General features: G+C 39.3%; 1 protein-coding gene across 1 annotated transcript in view; it reads right to left on the reverse strand.

Annotated features, from left to right (window-relative positions):
- PIGK (phosphatidylinositol glycan anchor biosynthesis class K) overlaps positions 1-19,450 on the reverse strand; it is a 63,044-nt gene that overhangs the window by 12,456 nt on the left and 31,138 nt on the right. Inside the window, exon 10 of the mRNA XM_084211218.1 lies at positions 9,973-10,048. Within this exon, the coding sequence (XP_084067344.1) occupies positions 9,973-10,048 (76 nt within the window). The remainder of the gene's footprint in view (positions 1-9,972; positions 10,049-19,450) is intronic.

Genomic DNA, 19,450 nt, shown 5'->3' on the forward strand with positions numbered 1-19,450 from the left:
AGCTTTTTTAAATGCAGCATCTGTTTCCTGAATTGCTCTAGAACCTGTAATAAAATAAACTAAAAAGAAGAAAAATTTTTAAAAGGTACTTTTACATATACAACATCATACACATAAAAACAGACAAATGGAGCAGCTTACCTCTCATTTCACTGTGTTTTGCAGCCTCACCTTGTATTGTACATGAAGACACTCTTGCAACACAATGAATTAGCATGTTTCAAGCATCGTCTGTTTTATTAATGGTCAGTAATATTAAAACCTTCTGCTTGTGCATCAGCTATATTGTATTGCTGGGACACACTGCCATACACACTAAGCTCTGTGGACCACATCCTAAACTCACAGCTATTCCACAGCACTGCTTAGCCCTGAAACACATCTGAAGTATTTGTACATCACATACTTTGCTTCAGCAAAAGTCAGGGGTCTATTCTGATGCCTACAAACCTATTAAGGTCACAGACAGCTTGTGCAGTTCTTTAGTCTGTTCCCATGAGAGGCAGAGGTATATTATTTGCATACCATTATGTACTGAAAAACCTATTCAGTTATCCCCATTGGAGACAACTCACCTCACTGCCCTAAATAGCATTCACTTTTCCAATATTTGAAGGAACAGCAAGTAAATGGGACCCAGTGAAGACAAATCCAAAAAGACTCAGAATATCTAAGCATTTTGACTTATAAATAACAAATGTGAATGAATGCAGACCAATATATCACATAAAAATATCATGGAAGCAAGGAATGATGAAAAAAGTTAATTATATGCTTAAGAGAGAACTAAAATGTTGAGAGTGAAAATGGCTGAAGAGATCATTTTAGGAAAAAAGCTGACATTAGCCAAGCTTATTATGACCACAAAGGAGAGCAAAGAGTCTCAAAGCACAGAACTCACTTAAAAATAGCCTCCTTACATTTGCAGTGACAGCAGTGGTTCTAGTATCATCTGCCCAAAACAAAGGCAGACAGCTATTGATATTTTACCTATAGCAGGGTGCAGCAGTTCACATGGTGTCAGTAACTGAGACCCATGGGACCTGTACATGTTGGTCCTTCAGTACCAGCTGCAGTACTCTACACTACAGTGAATATCTGCTGGAATCACAAATATGTTCTTACATGCCCTAATTGTGCTGCTCAGTTTTATTTCCCCCATAATTACAGTGTTTTGAATAAACATCTCCCAGCCTCTGCTCAAGCCCTTTTTCTACTTATCCTTCCTGATGCCAATAGAGCCACAAAGAAGGGAGAATACAAATAAAGTATTTGTGTGCTTTGTGCAGAAAGTCAGAAGAGATTAACATAATGGTCCTTTGCAGCCTTAGTCTGCAAATCAGAACCTCTTGCTGTTAACCTTGGTTTGCTTTTTGCCAACCTGCTATGTGAAGTTTACTTCAAGCTCTAAGCATTTCTGAACCTGTCTGTTTCTGTAAAGCTCTGAGCACAGATAAAGCACAATAGAAACAGTAACCATCGCCTTGAAATCACAGTTGTGATCAGGTCGTGAAGAACAACAAAAGGGGATCACGGCACAATCAGTCCCATGCCAAAACAAGGACAGAGAAACATCAATAGTGCATATTGAAAGGCTTGTGCACACAGGATCTTCAAACACATGGCTGCTTCAGCTGACAAGAAGCAAATCAATTTTTCAAATATAAGGAATATAATAATTTTTTGAGTCCATGGCTATACTGTTACTACCGACCCTTGAAATGCAGTTATTTGAAGTTCAGATGAGTAAACCCCAGAGATCTACAGCACTCTATAAAGCCTGTCATGTTACAGTCATTTCCTGAACATCTTCCTTCATTTTACATCTTAAATAGTGCTTATTAAAGGGAAACGGTTACAGGAATTACCTCTTAAAGAAGCTGCAAATCCAGTGCAGCACCTCTAACAATTACAGCTACTATAGAGCCAGGGTATCTTTTCATATATTTTTTAATAGTACATCTGACAATTCTATATGCTGGTGGGTATGAAACTGATGTCTCATAATCCACAAAATGGATGAGGCTACAGTCACATATAAAGCCTCATATTAGCAGTATTCTCAAGGGCAAACTGAGCACTCCCATGATATGCACAAAAGCCTCAAATTTATTTCCATTTTAACTTTCCACAGTAAGAGCTATTTTAACTCTCATCTGCTCATGAGCAATATAAACAAAAACTTTCAGGAATACAAGTACACTTTATCAGTTTTAGCTGATACTACATATCCTAGTTGGCTTTAGAAATTCTGTAGTCACATACCCAGCCAGGATGAAAAATGCCCTTTTTTTTTTTCAATCAGTACTTTGCACCATCGCTGTGCTTAATGAGCACAGGACTCTACCAGCACTGGTGAGAGTGAAGTGTGGCCACTTGAGGGGCAGCCCCTTAAATTGCTCCAAGCTGTCTGTCAAACTGATCTCCCATCCTGTGCCAAAGAAGAATGGAGATAAAATGCCAATCTGTACATGTCAGGGTTTCACAGGCTCAGAAAGAGACCTCTGAAAACTGACAGATCAGAGTTAAAACTTCTTTGTCCAAACTGCAGGATCTGGACAGCCTAAAACAGTCATTTTGAAAACACTGCATCAGTTGCATCCACGCCTGCTACTGCCTCTCTCTGAAGAGGAGACTGGTTTTGAGGGAGAGCACGGCCTGGGGATTACTGTCACCTTGCTGGGAGCCATTTCTGTGAAGAGGGGATAAAGTCACATTCCAAGATGTGACAGCAGAGACTGGATTCTACTGGTGCCCAGAGCTCATAATGTACATATGCATCAAACAGAACATATTGAGAAGTGCTCAATGAACTGTTCTTAATAGTGTGTAAGAGGAAAAGCAGGTCATTCTTTAAAATACATTTTGGTTTCATTTTTTAAAAATGCAAGGAAGGTCCTAAAGTTGCATGTTTTAATGCATAAACAAGGAAGAATAGGTTGAGCATGCATGCAACAGTTCTGGCAAGAAGAAGCTACCAAACACCATCTCAAACATCTCTGGGATGCTGGAACAGGTAAAATTTCCCCTTCTTGGCTTACAGAAAATGTTCAACGTGGTATTTCTACTATGAAACAGTTAAAAACAAGAACCAGACAACTGACTGTTCAGGTTCCTTATGCAAGATACCTTCCAATGCATTTAGTTATTCAATCCATTGTATTCAGCTATAATTGGAAAAAATCTAATACTACATTCAGTTCCCCTGTAATGCTTGGTCAGCAACAATAAGCACTGATGGTTCTTTTCTGGCTCTGCTGAGCAGTGTTGTGTACAGGCAAAGGAAGTGCTCCCCATGCATTAATACTTTGGCACTCCAGCCATACAGAAATGAAGGTCCCCATAATCGCTACTAAATTTTTACGATTTGGGGGGCAGCATTTGAAAGAAAAATAATTCTCAGATACTTATCTTTATTCTGTCTTGAAGATTAAGAAGAGATTCAATGTAATATTTCAACATCAAAGAGATTAACCAGCAGAACTTCCCCTGTGGTAACAGTAAAATAATGGTCCTGGATAGGCAGAGAGTGATCACCCACAAGAGTTGTTTAAAGGGAAGATGGAAGAGAAGAGACTGTTTTATGACATCTCTGCTTCCAAGAGGGAAGATCATGGTCAGATGAAAAACACAACACAACAGAAGCAGCAGGGTCTTGTCAGTAAAACCAAATTATCAGTAATTTATGCTAACTCCACATCATGGTATTCTGTGATTGGAAAAAACTAATGAGAAAAACACCAGGAAATTTTAAAAATTACATTGTCTCTATTTTACATAAATACTTTATGCTGCACTCAGATATGCTGTATTTCAGGAATGTTATGAAGTTTCATGTGGCTAATGAGCTATGTAATTTGTGAAGAGGAAGAGAGACAACCTTACTGTTTGTGTCGACTACTGGATTACATCTGAGTACCATTCCTGTCTCTGCAGTAGTTCCCTAGACAAAAAAAAGCCTGAAAAATCTCTGGTTTAATGATTTGCCAGTAAAAGATCTGTACCATCTATAACCAAGTCAATATTGTGTTTGGTGATTTCTTGCAGTGAGTCAGAGAAACAGGGAACTGTGCCATTCTTAATACATTACATGACTCATACACATAGCAAGATTCTGCACCTCAACTTTTTGAATCAATCTTAGTATTAGAAGAAATCTTAGGGAGTGAACTTCAAAGCACCTATGTGCACCAAGGTGTTGGCAGGAATACCTCTGCTGCTCTATGACATATTTGGTTTGGTTGGCAAAAGTGTGCAGTAATAGCTTTTTTTCTTCTGATCCTTTTGAGCACCAAGTTCTCTACTAAATAACATTCAATTTAAAGAAAGCTCAAAAGATTTAAATAATTCCTAACTTATGCAGCAGTAAGAAAAATTAAGTCTATATACTGTTTACAATTTAGGCAAAACCCAAGTTCTTACATGCTGGATGACATCCAGTCATGATTCCACTTGGGACCACTTCCATTATAGTTATAAAATCACCTCTAGGTTAAACAATTCACAAACCTATGTTTAATACAGAGAAGAAATGGAAAAACCCCAAACATAGCAGACACATTAAATTCTAAGTCCAATACATCCCATGTGCCCTAGATGAAGAAAGGTTCAGCAGAAGTGATACAGCACACCCAGGTTTAGCTCTACACAGAATGCCTGAGCCCCAAAAACCACTTCAGGTGAGCTGGTGAGGAAGAGCACACAACACATTTCCATGATGTGCATCAGAAACAGCTTTTCTCACCTGTAGTCTGGACCAGACAGGTGAGAGCCCTGGCAGGACAGGCTGCTGCTCTCCAGACACTCCAAAATGGCCACAAGAAGGGACCATGGTAAGGGGACAACATTTGTCTTCAGCACGCTGCTCAGCACTGCAGCAGCAAAGCCTGACCAGGCAGGTGTCCTAGGGCAGGCTGACACATCACAAGGCTTTTTGGTGGGAAGCCAAGTGATGTGTTTTGTTAAAATAAAACTGGACTCTGAAGTCAGTGCACTTTTTAATATTTGGTATGAAAAATTCAATTTTCAATCATCCTGACAAAATCCATTTTTGACAAAGAAAAGCATCCCTGCCTGAGCAGACCTGGGTCTGTGCTAGCAGGTGCAGCAAACCTGGACCTTTTGGTGAAAGGTTGTATTTTATCTCTGACATCATTCAGCTGAATACCATGACCAGGGCTCTAAAAAGCAAGCTATGCTTCAAAGTTATTTTCAAACACAGCTACATGAATGGATTTTCAAAGAATGTATAAATAGCTGTTTCTAAAACTTTGCACATCAAACCTGAGACATCTAAGTATTACAAGTTGGTTTTGAACCTCTTAGCCTGTAAAGACACAGTAAAATGCAAGTATCACTTATCAAAGTACTTTAAAATTTTTAATAAATTAATATTCATAAACAAAACCTACTGTCTGCATCAAAAATAAAAATAAAAATCTGGGTTACTGTTGTGCTATTAAACACCTTGCCTACTTAGCCAAAGTTCTGAACACTAATGGCTTTATAAAACATTTCTAGGAACAAAGACTCCACCATCAGGACAGAAGCAGACTGGGAGTGAGGGGAACTCCTGAACTGTAGAAACTGCCAAGCAGCAGCTACAAGGCAATGGGCAAGGAGCTGGTGTGATCCCTGAATTTTCAAGTTGTGTTTTCAGGACTGTCTCACCGTGTGATGGGTTCCTTTTCATATTGAACGTTTCACACAGATTGTAAGCCACATAAAACCATTTTAATGTTTGTGAAAATATTTTAAGTCTGAGAGCTAAAATTGTTGTGTTATAGATAATAAAAAAATACTTCAAAAAATCTATACAACATAGTATGTTCTATTTTCTTAATACTGTTTCAACAATTTCTGGCAAATGCTGCTGAAGAAAACCTCTGTCAATTAAATCAGCATGAAACCAGAATAACATCAACAAATGCAATAAACTAACCACCCTCTTCAACGTGAGAACGAGGCCCTGAGAATCAACAAAAAATTGATCTTCAAAGCAAAAGGATTTTATCTGGGGGAAGGGTGGGGTGGATCATAGCTGCAAACTTGTTACAGAAGCACAGAAATGATGGAAACAAAGTCCTTCCTGCAAGAATTACTGCACAACTGCAACCCTGCAGGATCCTTTGATGGCTGTGCATCCATCAGCCATCAGGCTGTGCATTTTTAACTCTGGAGATCCCCCTCCCATCATCTTTCATGAATTTCCTGTTTAATTTCCCTATGGTGACTGCAGCCAACACCCTCAGAGCAGCTCCCCCTCGCTCCCCAAGGCTGGGGTGCCTCACCAGACCCTGGAACAGAGACATCTCCTCCAAGGGTCAGCACAGCTTCCCAGCCAGCTCCTGCAATTACTGAAGGCATTTGCCACTGAGCCTTCTCATGGAGAGGCAACACAAAAGCACAGCTTAAAACTTCTACAAACCAAACTAACTTATATCTCCAAAAGGAAACTCTATCTAATTTAATTGGATATTGCATGTAACAGTCCCACCATGAAAAAATATTTAAGGAACTCCTTATTTTTAAGTAAATCTGCAACTGTAAACCATGTCAGATTTCAAGTAAATTGTGCAATTTCCACTACAGGCTGTGAGTCACTTTCCTGAAATATCATCCTGGTTTAACAGCATGTTCATTTATCTGCTTAATGGTTTGAAATGGACTAAAATAAGTATGCAAGTTGATTGTGGTCTGAATTTGCTGTTTCATTTTGTTTTCAATTATAACACCATCAGGAGATCTGGTGTTTATCTGCTGAAATGTGTCTTTCATCAATAAAACATTCTTCCATCAGTAAGACACCTATAACAATTTAAGTCTCTTCAATATCCTAAATCCTGGTTAGGCCAAATATGTTAACACACAGTGACAGTCCAAGCACAAGCACTGGCACTGAAGTTAGGTACTTTTATTAAAATGATTTGCTGAACTGCAAGACCAGCAGTGAATATCATTTATGATAAATGGAAACAATCTTCTCAAATGCAGTTTGCCCTGTTCTTCCACCAGACCTGTTTTGAGTAAAGACAAGTGCAGAATTAAAATAATCACTCCTTTTTCCCCTCTTTCTAGTTTGGGTTTAGGTTTGGGGTTTTTTTTGGCCTTATTCTAAGTAGCATAAACTTACTGTAAGTAGCAGCATTGTATGCATGGCTGTACAGAGAGAATCTCATTAAAAAGGTTGTCCATGTGGGCATTACTCTGAAAGTTCTACTTTTACAAGTTTATATTAATGACTGCATTTCTTTACCAAGCACTAGAGGCTTTTTATTTCAGTTAAAAGCACAAGGAGTATTTTTGTAGTGTTCAGGAGAATAAATTTATCCAATTTTGAAGTTGGACAGCAGTAGTGGCTATGTTGGCTAAAAAGTATAATTAAAATATACTTTATACATTATACTAATTTAGGATACCTGTCCACCACTGTGAAACTTTAATGCATATTTATGCTATAAGTACACAGCACTGATGCTGTTATGTATGTCTAGAGTATGTATGTATCCATGTGGATACAGCATCATAACACCACAAATTCTATTCACTGTTTTCACTCGTCACTTTTTAGTTTCTTATCATTTCCCTCTTTATTCTTAGAGCAAAAAAAATCCTTTTTCATATAAACAAGGGCACTGCACAACTCGTCCCAGTTGTGCCAGGTCCCTCAGAAGGGTCCAAGGGGTTCTGTGCCGAGCTAATTCAGCACGATGCTGGTGCAGTGATGCTCAGCTGGTGGCGGGCTCAGCCAGGGCATCAGCCTCACACACACCAGGGCACGGTGCCAAGCTCCCTGTCCCCACAGCTAAACAAGGGCCCTTTCTCTGGCTTCTCTGCATCCAAGACATTCCCAGTTCTGTTGGGTCTGTTCTGCTGCCTCGTGCAGACCCCAGCTCTGTACCACTGGCAAGTTCAGCAAACAGATAAAAGCACATGAACCCAGCTTTTTGCCTTTCCACAGCACAATACCCTACTGCAGTGTAACACACAGCGGCCAAATGAACACTGTGGTTATTACCCACCTAATGCTGTAAAAATATTGCTATGACATTTGGTCTGCTCCACCATTTTAAAGGTTAATTCTGTTTCCTATTTGAGCTTTTCCTCTAGGTGAGCCATTCCATGCACTTTCTATTTACTGATTCCAAACAACCCCCAAACTGTTTCATTGCTCACTCTCACTGTTAAGAACATATTGACTGGCTGCCTGCTCTGCTGTTTAATTCATTTATGCTGAGAGTCAGGCATGAAGACAGAATTTTAAATGTGACATTTGCAGGCTGTTGGGTCATTTGAAGCTCTGACAACACCAGGGAGTTCCTGACATACAAACTGGTCCTGATTTCCAATCTTCCATGTTCTGAACACATCAGAAATTCTTCCCAAAGGTGCAGATTTCAGCCAAAAGTTTTAAAATCCCTTGTGTTTACAACTTGCAGGAAAGGCTTGTACACTTTAAGGTTTTAAAATAAAGCTTATGTTTCCTTTAAGGTAAAACCAGCACTGCCTGCAGCATGAGATTCAATGCTTTAAGACACTTATTGACAAAGGTATTTGGAAAGATCTATGACAATAATTAATACACAAAAAGTTGTTTACAAAATTCTATTAAGGGACTTAGTGGACTTTTATTTGCTCCTGTTGATCTTGAAGCATTTAAAAACAGCTGAGTCAGAAAACACAGCTTTATCTAACACTGCCTATCTGGCTTAGTGCTACTCTGACCACTACAAGTCCCAGTTTTCAGTCTGGAAATTCTCCTTCTCTCAAGCCAGTGAATGGACTGCACCATTTTGTCTCCCAACATGAACTGTCATTATCTTCCCCACATTTCAGGTCAATTTTTCAGAGCATACTTGATTACCTGGAAGATTCCATACAGCCAAGATACCATTAGGAAATCAGTAATACGACCTGTTTAGTCCTGACTTAAGAAAACTGTAATTACTTATCCCTGAAGCGGGACTCACATCTATAAAATTCAACAATTATTTCTTTTATTTTGAGAAAGTTCCAAATGACTGCAACAGAATAGGTCATTTAGCCTTCCTTTAAGGCATCCCCAAGATGGGGGATGCTAAGTCTCCCCAGCCATGTTTGACACAATTTATGTATGCTGTTTGGCCATAAGCTTTTCCACACAACACGCAGAGCCCTCTGCGGCTGACAGCAAAGAATGAGGAGAGACTTGAATGCAGACTGGGAACCTGATCTAGCCAGCAGGATGGATTGAAAACCAGGCCTTGAACTCTGAGAAAAGAGCAAGAAGGAAATATAGAATCTTCTGCACAGAAAAGATCTTTTCTTCCTCCTTGCCATGAATTGGGGGAGACATGTTACAATAAAAACTTTAATTTCAGCTTGTATGTCCACATCATCCCTCATTTGTTTAGTTAAATCAATAGCACAGTATTGCATTTAAATAAAGACAAAGTTAGAAGGCACAATCTAGGAAAAATAGAAACCTTTTTTTAATTGTGCAAAACAAAAAGCAAACACAAAAACCCTGTTCAAAGCAGAAAGTATGATGATACTGCTAGAGTTAGAAATAAAAAGGGTGCTAATTCAGAATTGTATTAGGAGGAAAGATTGTTTTCCCTGCTCAACTCACCATGACAATTATTCCACGAGAATGACTCCATACTTTGGCTGCTTTTTCAGGAAGGGGAATATGATTTAGGTCAAGATGCAAATTCAGAGAAATTAATGGATTTTTTTTCTTTTCCATCAGCAGACACACAACAACTTTAACAAGTAGCTCTGAAGTGTTAACCACGTCATACAGCAAGCATCTTTTTGTTGCCATGTTCAGAATGAGACTTTTATAATTTAATAGTTGTCATCTGAACAAGAGCATCTTGTTTATACATACTTCCAGCATGAGGACATTAATTCCGTGTGACCTAGAAAAGCAGTTTAAGTATTACAGATGTTCTTTATTTTCAAAGGAATTTCTAAAACAGAGAGACTTACCTGGTGTATTATCTGAGCTACAGGAAGTTGTTCAGCATATTTTAGTGGCTCTGTTGCCAACTCCTCCTCTGGAGACCTAGGAAGAAAATAAGTTCATGTTTGTCAAAGTTAGTACAATGTTTACCAAATTAAATTAATGAAATTAAGCATTTCAGGATACTGTTTTGCTTAAGGATGAAGAAAAAGTGCATTTTACAACAATAATGGAATGTATTTCTTATAAAGTTGAGTGAATGAAGAAATTTATAGTAAACAGAAATGTTCATTATATTGTGCATTTTTTTCCCTGACATAAAGCACAAATTTAGCAGCAGAAACCTAAGAACACCTTTAAATTTCATTTTAGGTGAAAAACGGCTGGTGAAAGATGAATTGAAATTCCTATGGAAAAAAGTCTCATGCATTTACAGAGCAGATTCAGCACTGTTAACAGTAAAGCTTCTTCACTCAATCCTCCCAACATAATTCAAATTTCAAATATGGCCATCTCAAAAGGCAGGAGGGATTATTCACTATTTCCCATTTTTGCTTCAAGTGCAGAGCAGTGTTTAGATGTGGCAGAAGTTCAATACCACAAATATTCATGCATTTGCCAGTACAGCAGTGTGTAGTCCTGGTTACCAAAAAGCCAAAAAGCTACTGTGGAAAAAAAACACAGAGTGAATACTTCACAAAGAATATACATCCTAACCCTTTAAACTTTGAATAAACTGTGGTTGTGGCTGAAAAATTGGAATTCCTAAGCAGTGTCTTAAAAGAATATTTACATGATAGTAGATTAATATGAAAGCATGTTTTAAACCCTTCAACCATGCTGCTTTCATCTACTGGAACTGCACAGCATGTGCTACATTTTCAAAGTATCACTCAAGTTTTTCATCAGCCATTCCTCTATTTTTCTGAAGAGTTCTGAATATAAAAATTCGAACATTATGATAAGAAGTGAAGGGGGAAAAAAGAACCTGACAAAAACAAGACCCTTCTCTAAGATGATGTAGAATTATTTTCAGACAAAAAACTATGGCCAAGACATTACTTTTCAGGCTCACACCTTATACCTATTCTAGTCAAAAAGGATCCATACCTGCTGGGTTAATTGACCTGCAGACCACCTGCCAGGTAAGAGTCAGAAACTCCAGGCTTAGTGTCTGCACTGGGAGTCAACAGGCTGTGGAAGAGAGGACAAAGTGCACCTCTCTTCCCTTCCCCACTACTGAATTTCTGTTGTGGTTTGAAAGAATTTAAGCTCAAATAAGAGTATGAATATCCAGAAATTTGTAATGAACAGAGTATGAAAGTCTTACTGTATAAGAAATTTAAAAGCAGAGAACAAAAGAAACACAGCAATATTTCAAAGATCATAGTGACAGCCTGCCCAGAACCGTTTAATGTGCTTAAGACAAATTAAATAAGCAGGCTCTGAACTGCTGGAGCTGCTCTACAGAGCTCATTTACCGATATGGTTTTTAGAGTTTTTGGATTACTATGACAATGATGAATTTATACTTTTAACATGAAATACACTGCTGTTGTAGTCCAGTGCAACCATCAGAGCTTAGAGGGGGCTCAGCAACTCCAGCATAGAGAGCAGAAGGAATCTTTCCACTCAGTTCCTCCCTACTTTCTGTCATTGGTCCTGATGGGCAAACACAACACCGTCAGTGTGAATTGGAGATTACTTCTGTTCTGCTGGGAGCCTGTTAGCTGACACAACACCTCGATTTATGGATACCAGCTGCCTAAGCCCATTCTTTAGTCATAGTTCTAGATATGAAACAACTGTACACACAACACAATATTCATCAGTATCTTGAGTGCTTATCTCTACAGTTTTTACAGGGACACTGTGAATCTGGGGAAATAAAAAAAAGAGTTTCTCAATTCCCAAAATTAAAGACTTGCTGCAAAAAAAAAAAAAAAAAAAAAAGCTTGTCTGTCTGTTGTGTCAAGGACCTTGTACATTTGGCCGTTTTTCTGTCTAGATGGAATCAGCATTCCCTTGCATTGCCAAACACACTCCTTGTCAACTGCAAGAAAAAAAGACTTTCCTTCAAATTACAAAGGATTAAAAAAGATAAAGAAAAATTATCAAGATAATTTTAAGCCTTAGGAAGCTTAACTAAAAAAAAAAGAGGAAGGGGAGAGTAGTATAAACACGCATTTTGAAGTAATTAGATTTAAATTGAAATTACGCTGATAGGAGCCTTTCAACATCAAGAAAGACATTTTATTTTTTTTCTAATTTACTTTCTGAAAAAAAAAACCAAGTCACTTGAACTACACTATATTTCACATGTAAATGAATTATAAGATATGGATTAGGTAGGTGGACATTTTAATGTATTTAAATAAACATCTACATTTATATGCCAACATTCTAAAATGTTTACACACACACACAAGTGTTTTGGAAGAGAAGTTCAGAACTGTTTTCTCAAATTTTCTGCTGTAATGTCATGGACTCTTTGTATATGTGTTTAGTGATGTACTAACTGTCAAGTCTACAAAAGACTTTTGATTCTTCTCTCCTGCAGATAAGCCTAAAATCCCCTGCAAGTGGGAACAAAGGGTGTGTTTTAACCAGTCATTTCTGTAAGAACAGAGACAGCTCAGGGCCGGTAAGATCAAACCCCATGATACAGCCCACAAATGGCTGAATTCTCTCCCCCAGAGCAGGGGCTTCATCCCCAACTGGCTGCTCCAGGCAGGTGCCAAGCCTTGAAGCACTCACAGACATTCTCCCAGCTGGGGTGAGCCACACTGGTGACAGGGGCCCCAGTGACAGTGACACTGACGTGGCTGCAGGACAGGATGGAGCCTGGCTCACAAGCACAGCTGCAGCCTCACCCTGTCTTTGAGGAAGTCAGCTTGGTTACCTTGCCATGGATCAAAGAAAACCCATCAGGGCAGTCTGTACCCAGGAGAAAGAAACCTGCTGCAAAACCGCTCCTTCATTTTAGCCCTAGGAATAGCAGCCCACCAGCACTCCCAGACTGGCAGAATGACCTGCAAAAGGCAGTCCTCTTCAGAAGAGCAAAAGGGATAGAAAGGCCTAGGGGGGAGAAACAGGTCAACACAGAAGAGGGTGTTCTACTTCCTCCTCTTTTGCAGGGTGGAGGAGGAGAACACATCAGGATAAAGATCATCTCCAATACAATTCTTCTGACCTTGTATCTCCCTTTCACAGAGGGACACAAGCAAATTGGTTACTCTTTCCAGAGATAGTTTCCAGATGTCTGGGGATGCATTCCCTTTTGCTCAGAACTAGTTATGTCAGGAAAAAAATCCAAATACAAAAACCATCTCAGCTGATGGAATTTGTGCTCAAATCACATGTGGCAATTTGAGGCTGTAATTTCACTAAATTAGTTGGCCTCACTGTGTTTAGTTCATTCATATTTGACACTTAAACCTTTACAAAATTAAGGACTAATTTGTTGTAATACAGTTTTCTTTGTATGTTTAATTTCTTTCAAAACAATTATATTACAGAAACAAAGGTAGTTTTTCATGAATTAATTTTCCAGTAAGAAACAATCCTTTCTGTCTCAATTGAGCATGACAGCAGAGTGCTGCCAAGTGGCAAAGCAAGCTAACACAGTGGCATATCAGCATATACAGCATCATGCCTGACAGCTGGTAATGCAAAGCATAAGGAGATCTTGATTTTCAGGGAGAAGAGTAGAAAGAATTGTAAAATCAGAAGAGAAGTGGGAAGCAGTAAGAGATAGCAGAAAAGGAGGATCTTGAAAAATTCAATTTAAAAGCTATTTTTATACTGCCACTGAGACTGTTCTTAGATGAAGGAAACTGAGCATGAAACAGAAACTGTGGAAAGTGAATCTAAATCCAGTGTCAAGATATTTGGTGAAATATCTTATTTGCTATTTATATTTGTACGCTCGCTCTTAAGGGAGACAGTCAACGCGGGCTAAAGAAAAATAAATTCCGAGTATGAGGAGGTGGCACATTCTCCCACAAGTGCAAACCCAGCCCATGGTCTTCTACACAGAATAGCTGCAGTGGCTTTAGGGCAGAGATGTATTTTATCTTATGCAAGTATTACAAAAATACAGGGGGGGGAAAAAGTACAACCTGTGATGACTAACCGGTTTGTTCATGGCAGAAACAGGCTGTTAAGACATTTAAGGGACAGAAAAGTCTAGGTAACATAAAACCTGGCTCTCTGGGTTAACATAAACATTCACTAATACAACAGGCAGCAGGACTAAAGCTAGTATTTCTTCCTTCTTATATGTTCTCTAGACTTGATGGCTCAGAAAGGTCACAGAATTTCACACCTATGACCCATGTACAGGTAATACTGCATCTCTTTTGAAATTCCTGTTCTTTGATGGTAAGTCCTAATAAGGAACCAACTCTTTTGGAAGCTATCCAAACTGGAAGTCAGAATGTGAACAGAGACAAAAATGCACGAGAAGCAGGGGTTTGGGGATCACCATCTTTCTTTTCTGCAGACACAATTTGTACTACTCAAGTGCTGCCTGGCTTGTTTGAGACATGACTTCTGAATAACGTGAAGGAAAATGCTGGAATGGGCTGTGCCGCTTGTAGAAGCAGCTCTGAGCAGAAACATCGTGACTGCTTGGACAGTCAGCACGAGCCCAAGGGATGCAAATAACACAGCAGTGCCTAAACCTGATAGTCAAGACTGAAAGGCTGAAATTATTAATCTAAACCTGTGTATAGCACTGATAGCTTTATTGACTGCAAATACAGGAACACACTTGCATCTGGCAATAAAAAAGAAAACAAAATACCAGAGCTTTATGCACCACATCAGAAAAAGTTATTAGCTTTCCTATTAAAGAGAGGCTGAAATGGGCTATGTCGGGTTTGAGTGAATAGTTTTTAAAATTGGCCATTGAGAAATTTATCTACCATATCCATAGTACAGAAGATTAAGAATTAGACCTTGGATTGATGCCAGGTACTTGATCTATCTGTTAAATCCTAACTTCATACATATTTAACAATTGGGTATGTTTAAACAACAGAAGCACTAAGATACATGGAAAACACCAGTGGTTGAAAAGGTGAGATCATGCTTAACTCTGCTCTTCTCTCAAGAGTGTGGTTTTCTCATCTTTATAAGAGAATGCCAGATTTGTCTACATGAATGTTTACCACATGGATAGTCACAAAGAAGAGAAGCTAATACCTGAGAGCATTATAATTCCAGGGAACTTCCTCACAACGTCTCCTTCCTGGCACAGTTTTTTAGTTAAAAGGATCAAAACTCAGCGTACATTTTGTTGCTGCAAAGCTCAGTGTGGATGTCTCCCTCTAAAGACCTAAAATGCAAACAGCTTCCCTCACTACCCTAGTCCTGGGCTTTGGAAGGCTGGGCAGCTGGAGGCTGACCTTGGGGGACCTGGCAGGGCTGTCTCACAACACTGACACTCATCTGCACCCTTCACTGCTGCGCACTCTGAACACCTTTGGATGGGAAAACCACTGCTGCACATCCAAAGATGAGGAGAGGAGGGAGCTGTGGTGGAAATGTACAGACATCTCACAGGCACAGCCAAGATTCTCTTCCACAAATGCTGTAACTTCCACTCAGTAATGCTTGCAGATGGCAGACTATCAAAGCTTCAAAGGAAGATTGCACAAAAATGAACAATAGAATATAAAGATAAAGAAAAAAATAAATTGACAGTGAAAATATCTTTGATGTGATGAAAAACTAAATCAGTGTTAGACAAGATCAGTTTTATAATTTTTTGAAGAAGGATGCTACTGACTTGCATTGTGAAGTAAAATTAACCACTTCAGCTTGCTGGCCTTTACAGAGAGATATTCCTGTGGAAAAAAGTAGCAAAACATCTTGCAGTTCAGAAATGCAAAATACTTTCTGTAATCTGCTCATTTCTTTTCAAATAAATGTGAAAGATTTTGACCCAAACTAGTCACATAGACTTATTCCTGGAGTTTAAGAAATACCTGAAGTCTGTGAATACACAGCACTTTCTCTTGGACCTGATCACAAAAAGGTCTGCTGGTGTTCCCAGAGTCTGCCAGACACACTGAGTTAATAAACTGAATAAAAATTGACTGCAACAAATGTTTCCTCTTTCTGAGATCCACACAATTTCTTATGTGAAGAATTTGAGGTGATTAACCTTTGTCAAGCCACATATTCTTAGCCATCTTAAGATCCTAAAAAGAGGTAATAGAAATCTATAGTGTGTTTTAACACAGGCTGCCCAATATTGTCTCTCTTCCTCTTTTCTAGCCAATGACTTTTGTAAAAAAACGTTGCTGAAGGGATTCTCTGCTCTGCCTGCTCCTATTTTTATTCTGAGGCAAGACAGAGGGAAGGAATTAAAAAGAATATTAGCTTAAGTAAGCAGAACTGACTTTCCTGCTACTGGAAACCACATGACCTATAGGGCTTCATTTTGTTATCTCAACTATTCCACATTTTAGGTAAATTAGAAAATCTCTTTTGAATTAATTTAAAACTTCCACATGATGATGCTGCTGAAGCACAAAATGCTAATCAAAAGTTGGAGATAAAAAGACTCACTAAGTCTCTCCTCTATCACTGAAAATCACCATTTGAGTCCACAGCTAAAAGTAGGTGCTCATGGCTTAATGCTAATTCATTCTCACAACAGGCAGGCTTTGTGGGGGAAAAAAAAGAGTGCAAGTGTCAAATTTCCCAAACTTAGGCCATGTTTATAAAGCCAAGTCCAGCAATATCAGAGGAGCTTCTACTGACGCTTCAAACCAGTCAAAAGAGAACACTGCCCACCTCACTGAGCAAATGTTTGATCCAGTTTGAAGTGTGTATGTGTTGTCCTTAAGAACCAGGACTGCAGATTTGCCCCTTGAATCCATTCCCTCCAAATTGCACGGGAAATGTTTCCAAGAGTGGTTAAAAACCACACAGGTTATTAATTATCACTCTGTGTCTGGAAACCTATGACTGAATTTCACAGTAATCTCAAAGAACGAAGTCCAAATCCTCCCATGCCACCACATCACACATCCAGTTTAAATACTGCAACCAGCACATGTTGCAATTATACTTTCAGCTGGATACAGCAGCACACTTGTTCATTTTTCACAACTGAAAGTTTATCCACAAGTGCCCAATCTTTATGTAGGCCAATTCAACACCACCTGCCAGTGCACTGCAAGTCAGGAAAATCAGTAGGAAGATGTTTTTAAATCAAAGAATTAACATAGGAATGTGCCAGGATATCAGTTCTATTATTTAGTTGCCACAATTACTCTTAATAGCAAAGCTGATCTTGTGTTTAATGCTACTGTTCCTTCCTGCACCTATTCAAACTAAACAATGTGTCTGTATTGGTTTGTACTGTTACACTTTTCAGCAAGCACCTTCTAAAAGCCCCATAATACACATATTTTAAGTCCCAATATTTCTACACCTACAGTATTTCTACTTTTTCAGTTCAAATCACATAATGTACTATCCAGCTATAATTTCTCATGAGACTGCTTACAAATCTGTCAAAATAGCATTGTTCTCTGCCTCTTCTCTGCCCAAAACCACCCTCAAGACCTTTTCCCTTACCTCCTTCATTTCAAGCTTCCCATTTTGCCTTTTTGACCCTTTACTCCAGTCCATCAAGGGAGTAACCACAGAGAATTACAGAAGTCTTGTTTCTAAGGTACTTTCAGAGACCATCCAGTTCAGCCTCCCAACATGAGGTCAGGTCAGCCACAGCTTTGCCCACCTGAATCCTCACAACCCCCACAACCTCTCTGTGCTAACTCACCCCTCTTTGCAAACATTTCTTCTCATGCACGACCTGAACCTCCCAAGCCACAACCTACAGCCAATGCCTCTTGCTGCCACAAGGAGAGTTCACTTTAACCACCTCTGTGACTACATTCCAAACAGTTGCAGCCTGCTATAACATTTCTGCCTTTTAAGGGCAAGCAAGCCCAAATCTCTCAACCAGCTCTCTCACAGGATGTGTGCCCTCAGCCCTGACCATCTTGGCAATTCAAAATCTTTACTGAAGGGGAAGGCCAAACACCAGACGCAGTTTCAGGCAGGGCTTCAGCAGTATCAGAGAGAAGTGATAACAGTATTGCTCAATCTGCTGATCAGACTCCTCCTCGTGGAGCTCAGAAGGCAGCTTGTCCCATTTATTGATGGTGATGGCACTGGTGCCTATCAGCACCTCCAGGTCCCTTACAGCCGGGCTGCTGATCCTCCTGACAGATCCCAGCCCCTGTGGATAGGATGTTACCAGGGAAGGCACCAACTGCACTTCTATCTACAAGTGGATAAAGGAGCATACACTGGTACCAGTAATAGAGCCAGATTTTCTTGAAACATGCTATACCCTAGGTGCTCAGAAAATTAATAATAAAAATTACAGTTCTGGGATTTTGAGAAATGGTTTACTGTGCAATCATGTCTCTCCTGAATAGTAGATGTTGCTTTTGATCTTTTTTGCTACAACATGATCAGTAACACATTTCCATAATGCAGACAACCAAGATACACCAAGAATTGCAGAACACTATACTACAAAATTTAATCAACTGTTTCCCCCTTTTTCACCAGTGCTGTTCTTCTCTGTAGCCAACTCTAAGGGTTTTAAGGCCACAGCAGACAGAACTGAGTGATACTCCAGTCAGCCATCACTAAATGCTTTATTCTCCTGTCAATCCATGCACCTATGTAACAATATATTGCTAACCACTTTAGAAGGGCTTTGCCTCATAGAAAGCTGCATAGAATGTATGTAGCTCTTAAGCTTTTTATCAGTCTTTTTATCATCTCTGGGACCATGATTTTCTTTTATTTATAGATGACTTGTGCCCTACTTTTGTCTGCATTCTGGTTTGTTTGTTCTTGTTAATGGCAGATGAAACCTCCAGTTCAAATACAAACACTCAGACATTATATTCTCTGAGGCCAAGGTACTGCAGGTTACTGAATCTGCTGATGTTGAACAAAGAATCTATTAATGTTTGATCCCTTAAAGCAGTCATTCTTTTTCTTCATATTAGTATTTTATGGTCTGCCTTTCGGTCCTCACTTATTTCACAGTATTAGAGCCAAAAAGGACTTGTCTCCTGTCCACCACCGACTACTGTATACTAACCAGAGTATTCTATATAAAGTTCAATACTTTACCAACTTTATAGCCTTTAAGTCCATACAATTTAAGTAGAACAAAAGCAGAAGCAGCAAATCATACTTATCCTGGGTCAAGCACATGGCATGCCACTTGCCAGCCTCCCAACAGGCACACAAACTTGGGAACTCCCCTGCCTATCCAGGCAAGCCACTAGGTGTGAGACCTGAGGGACAGGAAGAGGGACTCTCTGCCCTTGTATTCGATGCAGTGCTGTACTCACTCCAGTATCTGTCAGCTATACCTACACAAGACATGTATCTGGATTTGCAAGTTATTCCTAGCTGCAAAGCCAAGCAATAGGCTGGAGAAGCCAAACTTCAAAT

This window comes from Fringilla coelebs (assembly GCF_963513975.1).
Source record: "Fringilla coelebs genome assembly, chromosome: 9".
Classification (NCBI taxonomy): Eukaryota; Metazoa; Chordata; class Aves; order Passeriformes; family Fringillidae; genus Fringilla; species Fringilla coelebs.